This window comes from Giraffa tippelskirchi, chromosome 12, assembly GCF_054371585.1.
Source record: "Giraffa tippelskirchi isolate mGirTip1 chromosome 12, T2T-mGirTip1v1.2.pri, whole genome shotgun sequence".
In the NCBI taxonomy this organism is placed as follows: domain Eukaryota; kingdom Metazoa; phylum Chordata; class Mammalia; order Artiodactyla; family Giraffidae; genus Giraffa; species Giraffa tippelskirchi.
Window position 1 is genome coordinate 15,296,378 of NC_137286.1, and position 12,491 is coordinate 15,308,868.

Consider the following 12,491-nt stretch of genomic DNA (forward strand, 5'->3'; position numbering starts at 1 on the left):
CTGTCAGGTAAGTATTTTGATAACATATTCCCTAGGTTTATCACTTATGTTTTGATACAATAAGCCCCCTACCTACGAACTTTCAGGTTGCGAACTTTCAAAGATGCGAACATATGTTCCCATGTCCAATCATGGAAGTTAGTTCATGTGTCAGGCGTACAATGTCACATGTACACCTCCTCTACAAGATGTTGTGATTGTCTGTACTTTACTGTACAGCACTGTTGTGCAACATGAGGTGCTTACTAATGAAGGCCTAATAGACCTGGAGGCCCAGAGAAAGGGTGAAGAGAGACAAGAAGAAGAAAAAAGAACCAAAGAGATTCTTAACACAGAAAATGGAGAGGGGATTTTCTTGACTTGAGGAGGCACTGTTAGTTTTTGAGGCCCAGGACCCAAATGTAGAATGGTACATGAAGGTTGCAGCAGCCGTTCAGAATGCAATCCAGTGCGACCGTGAGCAGAAAAAAAGAGCTACTACCCAGATATCACTGGATTATTTTTTCAAGAGGGTAGACAGAATTGAATCCAGCAAGGAACCGGAACCTGTGCCATCAATGTCAGGCGTGAGTGAAATTGCAGCCTGCTCTCTTTCTCCTATTGCTGAAGATCCTTCAGCTCTGCCATCTCCTACCTCCTCTCCTTCCTCCAGTCAGTAACTCTTCTTGCTTGTTCACTCGAGGGCAGCCCCTTTTATGCCAGCCGTTGTACTATAGTACTGTACTTTTCAAGGTACTATACTGTAAGATTAAACACGTTTTGTTTATTTTTTGTGTTTACTCTTTTTATGTATTATTTGTGTGAAGAGTATAAATCTATTACAGTACAGTACTATATATCTGATGGTGTTAGTTGGGTACCTAGGTTAACTTGGTTGGATTTATGAATCAACTGGACTTACAAATGGGCTCTTGAAATGGAACTCATTCATATGTAGGGGACTTACTGTACTTTTAACAATATGTTTTGGAGAGAAGAGGTTTCTAATTTTAATAGAGTCTAACATCAAATTTTCTTTAAAATTCATGGATGATGCTTTTGAAGTTGTATCTATAATCTCATCACTAAACTCAAGCTTGTCTAGATTTTTTTCTGTTTCCTTCTAGATATTTTGTAGTATTGAATTTTATATTAAATTTATGACTCATTTGAAGGTAATTTTTGTGAAAGGAATGAGGTATACGAAGGGGTTTAGACATTCATTGTATATGGGGATCCAATTGTTCCAGCACCATTTACTGAGAAGTCCATCCTTTCTACATTGTATTGCCTTTGGTCTTTTGTTAAAGATTAGTTGCCTTTATTTGCATGGGTCTGTTTCTGGCTTTCTATTTTGTTCCACTGAACTATTTGTTTTCTTTTACCAATACCACACTATCTTGTTATATTAAGTCTTGAAGTTAGCTTTAATAGTATATGTCTTCTTTAGTATTGTGCTGACTATTTCATGTTTCCATATAAAACCCTTACAATTAGATTTTAAAAAATAAATTGTTAGAATTTTGGGAGATGACTGTGTTGAATCTATATATCAAGTTGGGAATAAATTACATCTGAGCAATGTTGTCTTCCTATACATGAATATCAAATATCTTTTCATTTATTTAGATCATCTTTGATTTCTTTTATCAGAGTTTTGTAGTTTTTCTCATGTAGAGCTTATAATATTTTGTTAAATTTTTACATGATTTTCCTGTAAATGGCATTATATTGTTAACTGAAAAATTCAATTGTTTATTGCTGCTATATAGGAATCAACTAACTTCTGTTTTAAACTTTGTATCCTGAAACCTTGATATTGTCATTTATATGTTTCAGGAGTTTCTTGGTCTGTTATTTGGGATTTGGTATAGACACTCATATCATCTGTGAGCTAAAACCATTTTATTTCTTCCTTTTCAATCTGTATATCCTTTCTTATTATACTAGATAAGACTTTCAGTTAATGTCTCTTGTTTCCTATTTTAGGGGAAAGCATTCAGTTTCTCTCCATTAAGAACAATGTTGGCTGTAGATTTTTGTGAATGTTCTTAAGTTGAGGAAGGTCCCCTCTATTCCTAATTGCTGAAAATTTTTATCATGAATGGGTATTGGATTTTATCAAATGCCTTTTCTTTTTCAGCCTGTTAATGTGATAGATTACACTAGCTCATTTTCAAATGTTGAACAAGCCTTGCATATCTGTAATAAATCCTGTTTTGGTCATGGTGCATAGTTCTTTTTATACATTTTTGGACTCAGTTTATTAATATTTTGTTGAGGAATTTTGCCAATAGGCAAATATCTTTGATTCCTTTTCCTATGTGAATGATACCTTGGCTGAATATTTGATTTTGGAGTGATATAGTCTTTGCCTCTTTGGAGAATAAAGGTGAGAGATGGCAGGTTGTCAGGCCCCTTTGAAACCACTCAGTTCTCAGTTCTCCTTAGCTGCAGAGTCTAGAGTTCTTCTAAACTCTGAAGTAGGAAGTATAAGAAAGAACCAGTCCATCTTTTCAGGGGTAAGTTTCCCCAGCCAACTTTCTCCATTAGTATAGAGCTTTGATATTTTCCCTGAAAGCCTGTGTATTTGGTCCTCAGACTGTTGTCAAGAACAATGCACAAGAAAGTTGGTTGAGGGCTTCTCTCTCTCTCTCTCATTTTCTCTCTCAGGAGAGCCTAAAGCCAGAATCCTTATTCATACTCTCTAGTCTCTCTGCCTGCTAAATCTAATTGCTGCAAAACACGAAACTAAGGAGAATTAATTGGCAATTAGCTTCCAATGAAAGAGGAAGAGAACAAAGACTTATAGTTAGTGCAATAACTTCCCATAATCCCTGTCACATTGAAATCTATTGAGCTCCTCTTTCTCTGCTTCCCAGCATATAATAAATTTCATTTAATGCCTTTTAAATGAAATAGTACAAGGCATCAGACAAGCCACCATTTTTGGTGTCAGTTATACATAAACTTTAAACTTAGAAAAGTATTTTACATATAGCATGGGATTCAATTTAAGCCTGAACTTTACCGATATAGGCAGTACAGACAGAAGTAAAGTGACTTCATGCAGCTTAATCAGCAACAGGGGCCTTGGCAGAAGTGCCTGGAAGTGAGCTGTCATTGAAGTGGACAAGTGGAAGAGGAGGAAATGGCAGAATCAAGTGGTAACAGGCAGGACCAGTTCAGGAATACAGGTGAGACCACTCTCAATGTCTCCAAAAAGAGTTCACGATATTTTACACAAAACTGGAGATCTTATAGGGATGGAAATTCAATAGCAAAACTAGAAAAATTCAGTCATGACTCTTAATATGATGCCCTTTTATTAATAAATACTCAAGTGTGGCTTAGGTGACTCAGGTTACACGGTATTAGAGTGTAGAGAATAACTCTCTTAAAAATTGTATTTAACCAGCAAGTAGATCTACTTTATCTTTTAACCCATGTTCTTTGGTCTTCGGTATCTTTTCTTTGTGTGATTTAAAGAGGAAAATTAATTAACACGTTTTAATAAACATTTCATTATTTACTTGGAGAATATGACTTTATAAAGTATAAAGGATCGCTTGATCAAGGGAAAGGAATCTTTAGATGGTCAACTACTGCCAGTGTTCATTTATGAGGAGGCAAAACCTTTTCCTCTGTTATTTTTGCTGTCTTCCTGACACATTCAGCAGACCTTGACAAGTACAGCACATAAAGCTTATTTCTGTAGTGATAGGAGTGGTACTCCCCTCCTGCCTAAGAAACCTTTATAGGCAAGGCTTCATTCAGTTCCACAAAAATGAGCTGAGACAATCTTACAGCTTGCAAAATGTAGTCGCTAGCCTTGCTTCATTTCACTGGGTTTCTGAAAGCAGTCCTGAACCATTGTTGCACTGAGTTATCTCTTCAATTCATCCATCAGTTTGGGGTACCATTTTTTTCTTTTTTTTGTTGGAGATCAGGTTGCTTAGGAACCAAGATAGAAGTATTTGAAATCCATGTCTTTGGTGCTTGGGAAGGAGTTCTTTATGCTTTTCCTACCCATAAACTCTTAATTTGTATTCATTTACAGTGTTTTAGTTTCTTATACACAAAGAATGGATTTTCCACAGTTGATGAGAAAAGTGAAGAGGAGTGTGAATTTTTGCTGAGCTTAGAGCTAACTTGCTTGAGTGACTAGGAGCATCTTAGAAATACACACTGTCAGTTTAAGAATGTGATGTAATCTTTGGGGGAATAGAGTATTGTTTGTGTTCTAGAAAGAAGGGATTTGTTTCATTTGATTTGGTAGATGATATTATATATCTGACAGATAGTAGAGTTGGAAAAAAACACAGTTTCTTCTCCTTTCCCTTGCCTTACATAAAGAAAAAATTAAGATAAAAATAAATATTTTTAAATACTTTAAAATAATGCTCTTTCCTTTAATTACATAGGATTAGAACTGAGAATGTGAACTTCATTTGGCATTCGACAATTGAGTTGGAAAATCGTTATAACTTTACTAAGATTGGTGCAAAGCAGTGTTTCTCAATGTTCTGATCAGCATCATTTGGGAAATTGTTAGAAATGCAAATTCTCAGACTTCATCCCAGACCTACTCAATCAGAAGCCCTGGGGTAGATGCCCAGCCACCTGTATTTTAATAAGTCCTCTGAATGATTGTGATGCAGGCTAAGGAGAATCACTGGTGTAGAACACAGGTCTTTCTTTATGCCCTTGCAGCTCATTTATTGCTAGGAGCCTGGAAGAAGGTGCTATCGTTCCATTTCACACATGACATGCTAATGAAATGTATATTTCCAAGATCAGTTTGATAGATAATGCTGTATCTAATTAATTCCTGTTTAGACCTTAAGTGCTAAGAGAGTCTGCTTTTGTGGAAGGGGAGATGAGAGTCAAATCTTTTGCACTGAAGGGGGAAACATAGTCATCTTATTAATCGAGAATATACATGGTGAATTGGGGTGTAATGTTATATCAGTGGAGATTAAGGGTAATCATAAGAGATGTTTTTTTATGCCAGTGTCCGTCACGTTCTCAATGAAGTTTAATCTGACCACCATAGGTGAAGAAGCGAGTGCTCTCGACCCCATTCTGGCTATTCCTTCTCCCCCTAATCATCTCTGCTCTTTTTCTCTTCCACTTATTACTTCCATTCTATTCTGATTTTCTCATTTATTATTTTTGGTATTTATTGTCTCCCTGCCGCAACTGAAGAATGTAAACTTCTCAAGGGATGGTATATTTTTCACTCTCTTGATATCAGTGATAATGAGAGAAAGATAAATAAAACAGTGTCTGACACATAGTTTTTGTTGTTTAGTCACTAAGTTCTGTCCGCCTCTTTGCAACCCCATGGACTATAGCCCGCCAGGCATAGTGAGTACTCAATAAATATTTGTGCATGAATAGAATATATAGTGTTTATATTCTTGCTACTGTAAGAGTGAAGAGTTGCGAGAATATAACCAAATGAAGGAGATAATTCACCTGAGGTTGATGTGGGGAAGCACTATGATATTTGTCCAAGTTATGGGTTTTCCTTATTGCACTAAGGATGTTACAATGAACCATGTTACAGGCAAATAATGTAAATCTTAATTAGGAGTGGAGTAACAGGTGTTCCAGCAGGCTTGTACACTAGAGGAGGGTTAAAGTGGGAAGTTTGGGAGGATCTTTTATTGTGGACAAAGAGGTCCCAAGGACTTTAAATGAAAAAAAAAAAAAAAAAGGTGTATACATAAAAAAGACTGTCTTATAAATAAAAGAGATTATATTGGATTGTAAATTCATGAATTTGGGGGGTCATGCACATCTGGAGGCTTCACTGAGGAATCAAGACTGGAAGGTAGTGGCTTTCATGAATGATTGTTATTTTGACCTGTCTTGACTGTTTTTCTTACTCCTTGCTGCTACCCAGCAGCTCACCTGAAGGGATTAGGGTGCTTAGAAGGTGAAGATAAACACAGAGTATATTGGATTAAGATTCTATTATTACTATCTTTAACTGGTGAAAAATACTTTTTAAAATAATTTTCTTCACTTCACAGTATTTTTGTCCTAGGTGGTAAATGTAAGAATGTTATAGAATGCTGAGAAAGGTGGATAAATTAAATAGTTAAACACAATTCTATAGTATTGTGTATGTGCTCTGTTGTGTCCAACCCTGTGACCCCATGGACTGGAGCCCGCCAGGCTCCTCTGTCAATGGAATTTTCCAGGCGAGAATACTGGAGTGGGTTGCCATTTCCTCCTCCGTGGGATCTTCCTCCTGACCCAGGGATTGAATTCATGTCTCCTGAGTCTCCTGCATTGGCAGGTGGATTACTCTGAATTACACTCCTGTCCCACCAGTAACACTTACAAGGAATACTTTTTTTCCCCAAAGTTATGATTTCAAATATTTTTTTTTTACTGAAGAGAATGCTAATTATTGAAAGGATGCATTTAACTTTAGTCATCATATTTGTAGCCTGAGACTCACTTAGTGAAGTTGCTTCAGTAACTAAAGATAATTCTGTTAACAGTGTTTAACACAATTCACCATGGTAGATTCTGCAAAAATTAAATGAACAGCGAGCCACCATTTTTTAAAACTGTTTTATGTTTTTCCCTGGGCTTTTCCTGTTCACAGCCCAGTAATAATTAAGAAACATAACCATTTCCCTAAGCTGTGGCTATTCATTTCAGCTGTCATCGGCACCCACTCTGGTAAACAAGAAGGTCCATGAAAAGAGCCATGTTGGCTTCTGTTCTTTGGGAGACTCCAGAGACAACTTAGCATCTAGCAGATGGAAAATAAAAATAGTGGCTGTGTGCTTTACTAATTATAGACTTCTAAAACAATAGCTATGTCAGGAAAACACACGTTAAAAAAATGAAAAGCAAAGCATAACCATCTACAAGTTTTTTCAGAGGAACATTCTTGCGTGTTAGGTGTTAAGCTTGAGTGCTTGCTAAAAAAAATCATTTTTAGCAGAAGGAAATAAAACTGCATCCACAAACATGTCTCTGTGTGTGTGCCCATGTGTATGAGTGAGGTGAGAGGTAAAGAGGCAGAAGAGAGGGAACAGGAGGCAGGCCAAGAGGCCGAGAGGGAGAAGGGGGGCGAGAGATGGATGGATTTCCTTGCCAGGAGGTTTTGGTTACGCTTGTTTTCCTGAAAGCAGAGGCCCACCTAGGGGGAGCAAAGATTTAGGACCCACAGAACTTGAGTGGCAATTTCAATAAGAAGGGGATGCTCCAATTTTCTTTGTTGAAAGAATAGAAGTGGGAAACTTATGCATGGGTTCAGCTGTTTGCGTCAGATACCTGTTTGCTCTGAATATCTGTGTGCCCTAGAACATGGGGAATGCCTGGATGCAAAGTATTAATATATGTGGAGATGAAAGAGACGTCCAGAATTTTGCAGAACATTTGTAAAATATGAGGGGCTTTCTGTCTCCAGATAACCTTAAACTTGATCTGTATCAATGAGTTAGCTGAATCTGCAAGGAGCTAGACTGTATTTTGACTGACGATATAAATACACTCAATTCTATTTCAAGGTTGTATATTTTTCTGGCTGAAGTTAACTCAATGTTGAGTAAAGCAAATTAATGGTGTAAAATAGTTATTTTTCAGAAATTTATGTTTTAAAATGTGACATCATTAACATTATTCTTTTAACTCTTCTGTGGTATAACTTTAGGACTTGATACACATTTCCTTAATAGCAGCAGTCATTGTATCTAGTTAATGGTTCTGGTAAATTTAACCTTTAGTGGGGTAAGGGAGAGGAGGTCATTAACAAAATTAGTAACAATTGCTCTTGTAGACAAAGGCCTCTGAACACAGGCTGAGGATGTGGTCTGCTCTAAGCCAAAGAACAGGGACATGTCTTGTCTGTAGAGACTTTTAAAAACAATTATCAAATTAGGTGAAAGTCTCTTATTTATTATCATAAAACACTCGGACAATTCTAAATGTCAATTTATTTAAGACATTAATTTTCCTAAATAGTAGAATCAATCAGGTGGTGTGTGAGGATTACACTCATAATCAATATGCCTGATTGCTTTCCTAAAACAGTTTGAATATTAAACTGCATCAACTTCCCCCTTTGCCCCACCATACTTTTTTTTTCCTACTAAGTCAGGTAGAGGAAATCTGATGAGTTCATAGATTAATTTCTTTCAGATAACTCTGAGCTAGAAATTTTTCCATTCTCTGTAAAGCCTTGTAGCAGCACTTGTGAACAGGAATCAAGCTTCAGATTTTTGCTCTCAGAAGGAAAAGTGACTCATACATCTTAGACTGATTTTATTAGATCCTTGTCAGATGTGGTCTTGAATCAAAAACAGGCATTATAGAAAAAATGCAATAGTCTGCAATTCTTCTCCGGAGTTAGTTTGTGTGGTTAGAGATTGCACTGGTCAATCACCGAAAAGAAAAGGAGCTATGTGGATTTTACACATAAAGATAGTTCAGTTCAGTTGCTCAGTCGTGTCTGACTCTGTGACCCCATGGACTGCAGCAGGCCAGGCAGGCCTCCCTGTCCATCACCAACTCCCAGAGTTTGCTCATACTCGTGTCCATCAAGTCAGTGATGCTATCCAATTATCTCATCCTCTATCATCCCCTTCTCCTCCTGCCTTCAATCTTTCCCAGCATCAGGGTCTTTTCAAATGAGTCAGTTCTTTGCATCAGGTAGTCCAAGTATTAGAGTTCAGCTTTAGCATCAGTCCTTCCAGTGAATATTCAGGACTGATTTCCTTTATGATGGTCTGGTTGGATCTCCTTGCAGTCCAAAGGACTCTCAAGAGTCTTCTCCAACACCACAGTTCAAAGCATCAATTCTTTGGCACTCAGCTTTCTTTATAGTCCAACTCTCACATCCATACATGACTACTGGAAAAACCATAGCTCTGATTAGATGGACCTGTTTTGGCAAAGTAATGTCTTTGCTTTTTAATATGCTGTCTAGGTTGGTCATAACTTTTCTTCCAAGGAGCAAGTGTCTTTTAATTTCATGGCTGTGGTCACCATCTGCAGTGATTTTGGAGCCCCAAAAAGTAGTCTGTCACTGTTTCCATTGCTTCCCCATCTATTTGCCATGAAGTGATGGGACCAGATGCCGTGATCTTAATTTTCTGAATGTTGAGTTTTAAGCCAACTTTTTCACTCTCCTCTTTCACTTTGATCAAGAGGCTCTTTAGTCTTCTTCGCTTTCTGCCCTAATGGTGGTGTCATCTGCGTATCTGAGGTTATTCATATTCCTCCTAGCAATCTTGATTCCAGCTTGTTCTTCATCCATACCAGCTTTTCTTATGATGTACTCTGCATATAAGTTAAATAAGCAGGATGATGATATAAAGCCTTGACGTACTCCTTTCTGGATTTGGAACCAGTCTGTTGTTCCATGTCCAGTTCTAACTGTTGCTTCCTGACCTGAATACAGGTTTCTCAAGAGGCAGGTCAGGTGGTCTGGTACTCCCATCTCTTTAAGAATTTTCCACAGTTTGTTGTGATCCACACAGTCAAACGGTTTAGTGTAATCAATAAAGCAGAAGTAGATGTTTTTCTGGAACTCTCTTGCTTTTTCGATGATCCAGCAGATATTGGCAATTTGATCTCTGGTTCCTCTGCCTTTGCTAAATGTAGCTTGAACATCTGGAAGTTCATGGTTCATGTCCTGTTGAAGCCTGGCTTGGAGAATTTTGAGCATTACTTTGCTAGCGTGTGAGATGAGTGCAATTGTGCAGTAGTTTGAACATTCTTTGGCATTGCCTTTCTTTGGGATTGGAATGAAAACTGACCTTCTCCAGTCCTTTGGCCCCTGCTGAGTTTTCCAAATTTGCTGGCATATCAAGTGTAGCACTTTCACAACATCAGCTTTTAGGATTTGAAATAGCTCAACTGGAATTCTATCACCTCCACTAGCTTTGCTCGTAGTGATGCTTCCTAAGGCCCACTTGACTTCACATTCCAGGATGTCTGGAATAGTGGTAGATATCTAGGCGATCTAAATGGAGAGTTTTGAGGACACACAAATGTGTGTTTGTGTGTGTGTGTGCACGCTTGTACACACATATGTATAAGGATATACAATTGCGTAAGCATGAAATGAGAGGACTTGAGAAGCAAGTTCCATGTAGTATAATAAACTCTGAGTAACTTGAGGGCTATGCTAGTAACGTGGGAGTCTAGGCCCAAAGAATAGGATGTGAATGAAGGGACCTGTATTCAGAACAGGGAAGGTAGAGGAAAATCCAGCCAGAATACCAGGACCTGGTAGAGTTCCACCTTGACAAAAGGAAAACAGGATTCCTGCTAGTGTGGAAGTGGGCCAGGACTCAGACCATTGTCACATCCATTGTTTCCTCCGGCATAAAAACACAAAACAGTTGGGAGATCAAATACATGTGGACATTTTTTAGCCTTTTGTTACCTAAATATCTTTTCCATTTCCCATAAATTTCTTTTCCATGCTTTTGAAACTCCTGCTCTTTTTGCCTTTCCCCTCAGAATAAAAATATAATTCCTAATTTTTAATGATCATAAAAGTTACAGAGGGGATCTCCTTCAACTTTCTACCAACAAACACAGATTTGGCTCAGTCTACACTCATTTTTAAAAATTTCTTTCTTTCTGTTACAGTGAAATATACCTAGGAGTCTCCTAATAGTCTTCCCAGTTTTACGTTTGAGCTCATCTCCTCCCTCCTCAGGGATCTTAATGTATTGATCATTTCCTCTTTCCTGTGTCTTCAGTTTCTCCCTACTCTCTTCTTGCCAGAAGAATTGAAAAACTCAAGTCTCTTCCATCACAAAACAAACACAAAACATCTGCTTTCTTCACCCCCTAGTACTCTGTAACTTGCTGTAATCTGGCTTCTGTGTCCACGCAGTTACTGAAATTTTTTTCACCAAGGCCACCAAATATATCGTTGTTAAATCTAGTAGATACTTTTCGACTTTTTCTACACTGAACCACTGTCACTCTCTCCTTTAAATACTCCTCGCTTTATCTTCCAGGTTACGCGCTGCTTTTTGTTTTCAGATTTTTCTGATGGCCGCTGCTTTGCGTGGTCTGCTGCTGCTTCTAGGAGGAATTTCAGCCCCACCTCTTTCCCGGCCTTCTTACGTGCACTCTTGCTTTATCCACATCACCCCTACTCTTCCTAAAATCAGTTTTGTTCTTACACACTCCAAGAAGTTTTTCCTGAATTTTGAAATGTGTGTTCTGTTCAAGTTTGTATGCTTTCACAGCACATTTTCTTCAAATAGCACTCACCACTGTGTATTGTAATCACCTGTATACACACCTGTGTTCCTCATGTTATTGCTGCTCAAATTATGGCTCAGAAATGCTCAGCATCAGTTTTGCCTGAGAACTCCTTAGAAAGGCACCACCTCAGACCTACTAAATCAGAACGTACCTTTAAACAACATCCCAGGGGATTCATATCCACATTAAAATTGGGAATCTTGGTGTGGTCATAGTAGGCATTTGATAAAGATTTGTTCAGTGAAATAGAAAAATCCCTATGTACCCAAAAAATCTGGACAGAAGAAAGCAAATTGGATGGATTGTCTTAAGGTTAAAGTGATATATTTAGATGGAGAAGGAAATGGAAACCCATTCCAGTATTCTTGCCTAGAGAATCCTGTGGACAGAGGAGCCAGATGGGCTGCTGTCCATGGGGTTGCATAGAGTTGGACACGACTGAAGCGACTTAGCAGGCATGCATGCATTGGAGAAGGAAATGGCAACCCACTCCAGTATTCTTGCCTGGAGAATCCCAGGGGCAGGGGAGCTTGGTAGGCTGCTGTCTATGGGGTTGCACAGAGTTGGACGTGACTGAAGCGACTTAGCAGCAGCAGCAGCAGCAGCATATATTTAGAAAAACACAAAAGTACCGCTGAATTGAGAAGGCTCTTTTGCTCAGGTCCAGAAGACAATTGCACACAGCTGCCCTGCATCTACTTAATGCAAAGATGAGGGGGTGTGAGTGAGTGAGTGCCCGTGTAACAGAGAGAGGGAAAGAGAGAGAGAAAGAAAGAAGCAGAGAGAAGAGGGAAAATAAATGTAGTTTAGCTAATGAGCTTTGGAAATCTTCACTGGTTAAATTTCCTCTGACTGCAGAGCCCCATGGAGTCACTGTCTCAACGGAAACTCCTAGAAGACGCCTAATTCAGAAGCTCCTCCGAAGGCAACACCAGGTCTGTTGATTTTATTCCATTTAAAAAATTATCAGAACAGGTTTTGCATTTGGTTAATATTTACTGCTATACAACTTACATAACTTGCAACACGCTCTGCCATCTGATCATAATTCAAACAGGGTCAGCAAACTAGGCCCTGAGGCCCAAATTCAGCCTTAGCATGTTACCAAATAGCCAAAAAGCTAAGAATGGTTTTCACTTCTTTAAAGGGGTTTTTAAGAAAACAAACAATAAAGTATGACAGACCTAAGTAGCTCTCCAATCCTAAAATGCTTGCTGTCTGTGTATTTACAGAAAATGTATGATAGTCCCAAC

The 12,491-nt window shown here is 38.3% G+C and overlaps 1 protein-coding gene across 22 annotated transcripts in view; it reads left to right on the forward strand.

Annotated features, from left to right (window-relative positions):
- Positions 1-12,491, forward strand: part of LOC145529023 (uncharacterized) — a 1,122,255-nt gene that overhangs the window by 496,381 nt on the left and 613,383 nt on the right. For all 22 annotated transcript variants that reach the window (XR_014070838.1, XR_014070837.1, XR_014070842.1 and 19 more), the window contains one exon: positions 12,097-12,173. Coding sequence is in view for 16 of the 22 variants with exons in the window: in XM_081548496.1 (XP_081404622.1) it covers positions 12,097-12,173 (77 nt within the window). In the remaining 6 variants the exon portion in view is untranslated. The remainder of the gene's footprint in view (positions 1-12,096; positions 12,174-12,491) is intronic.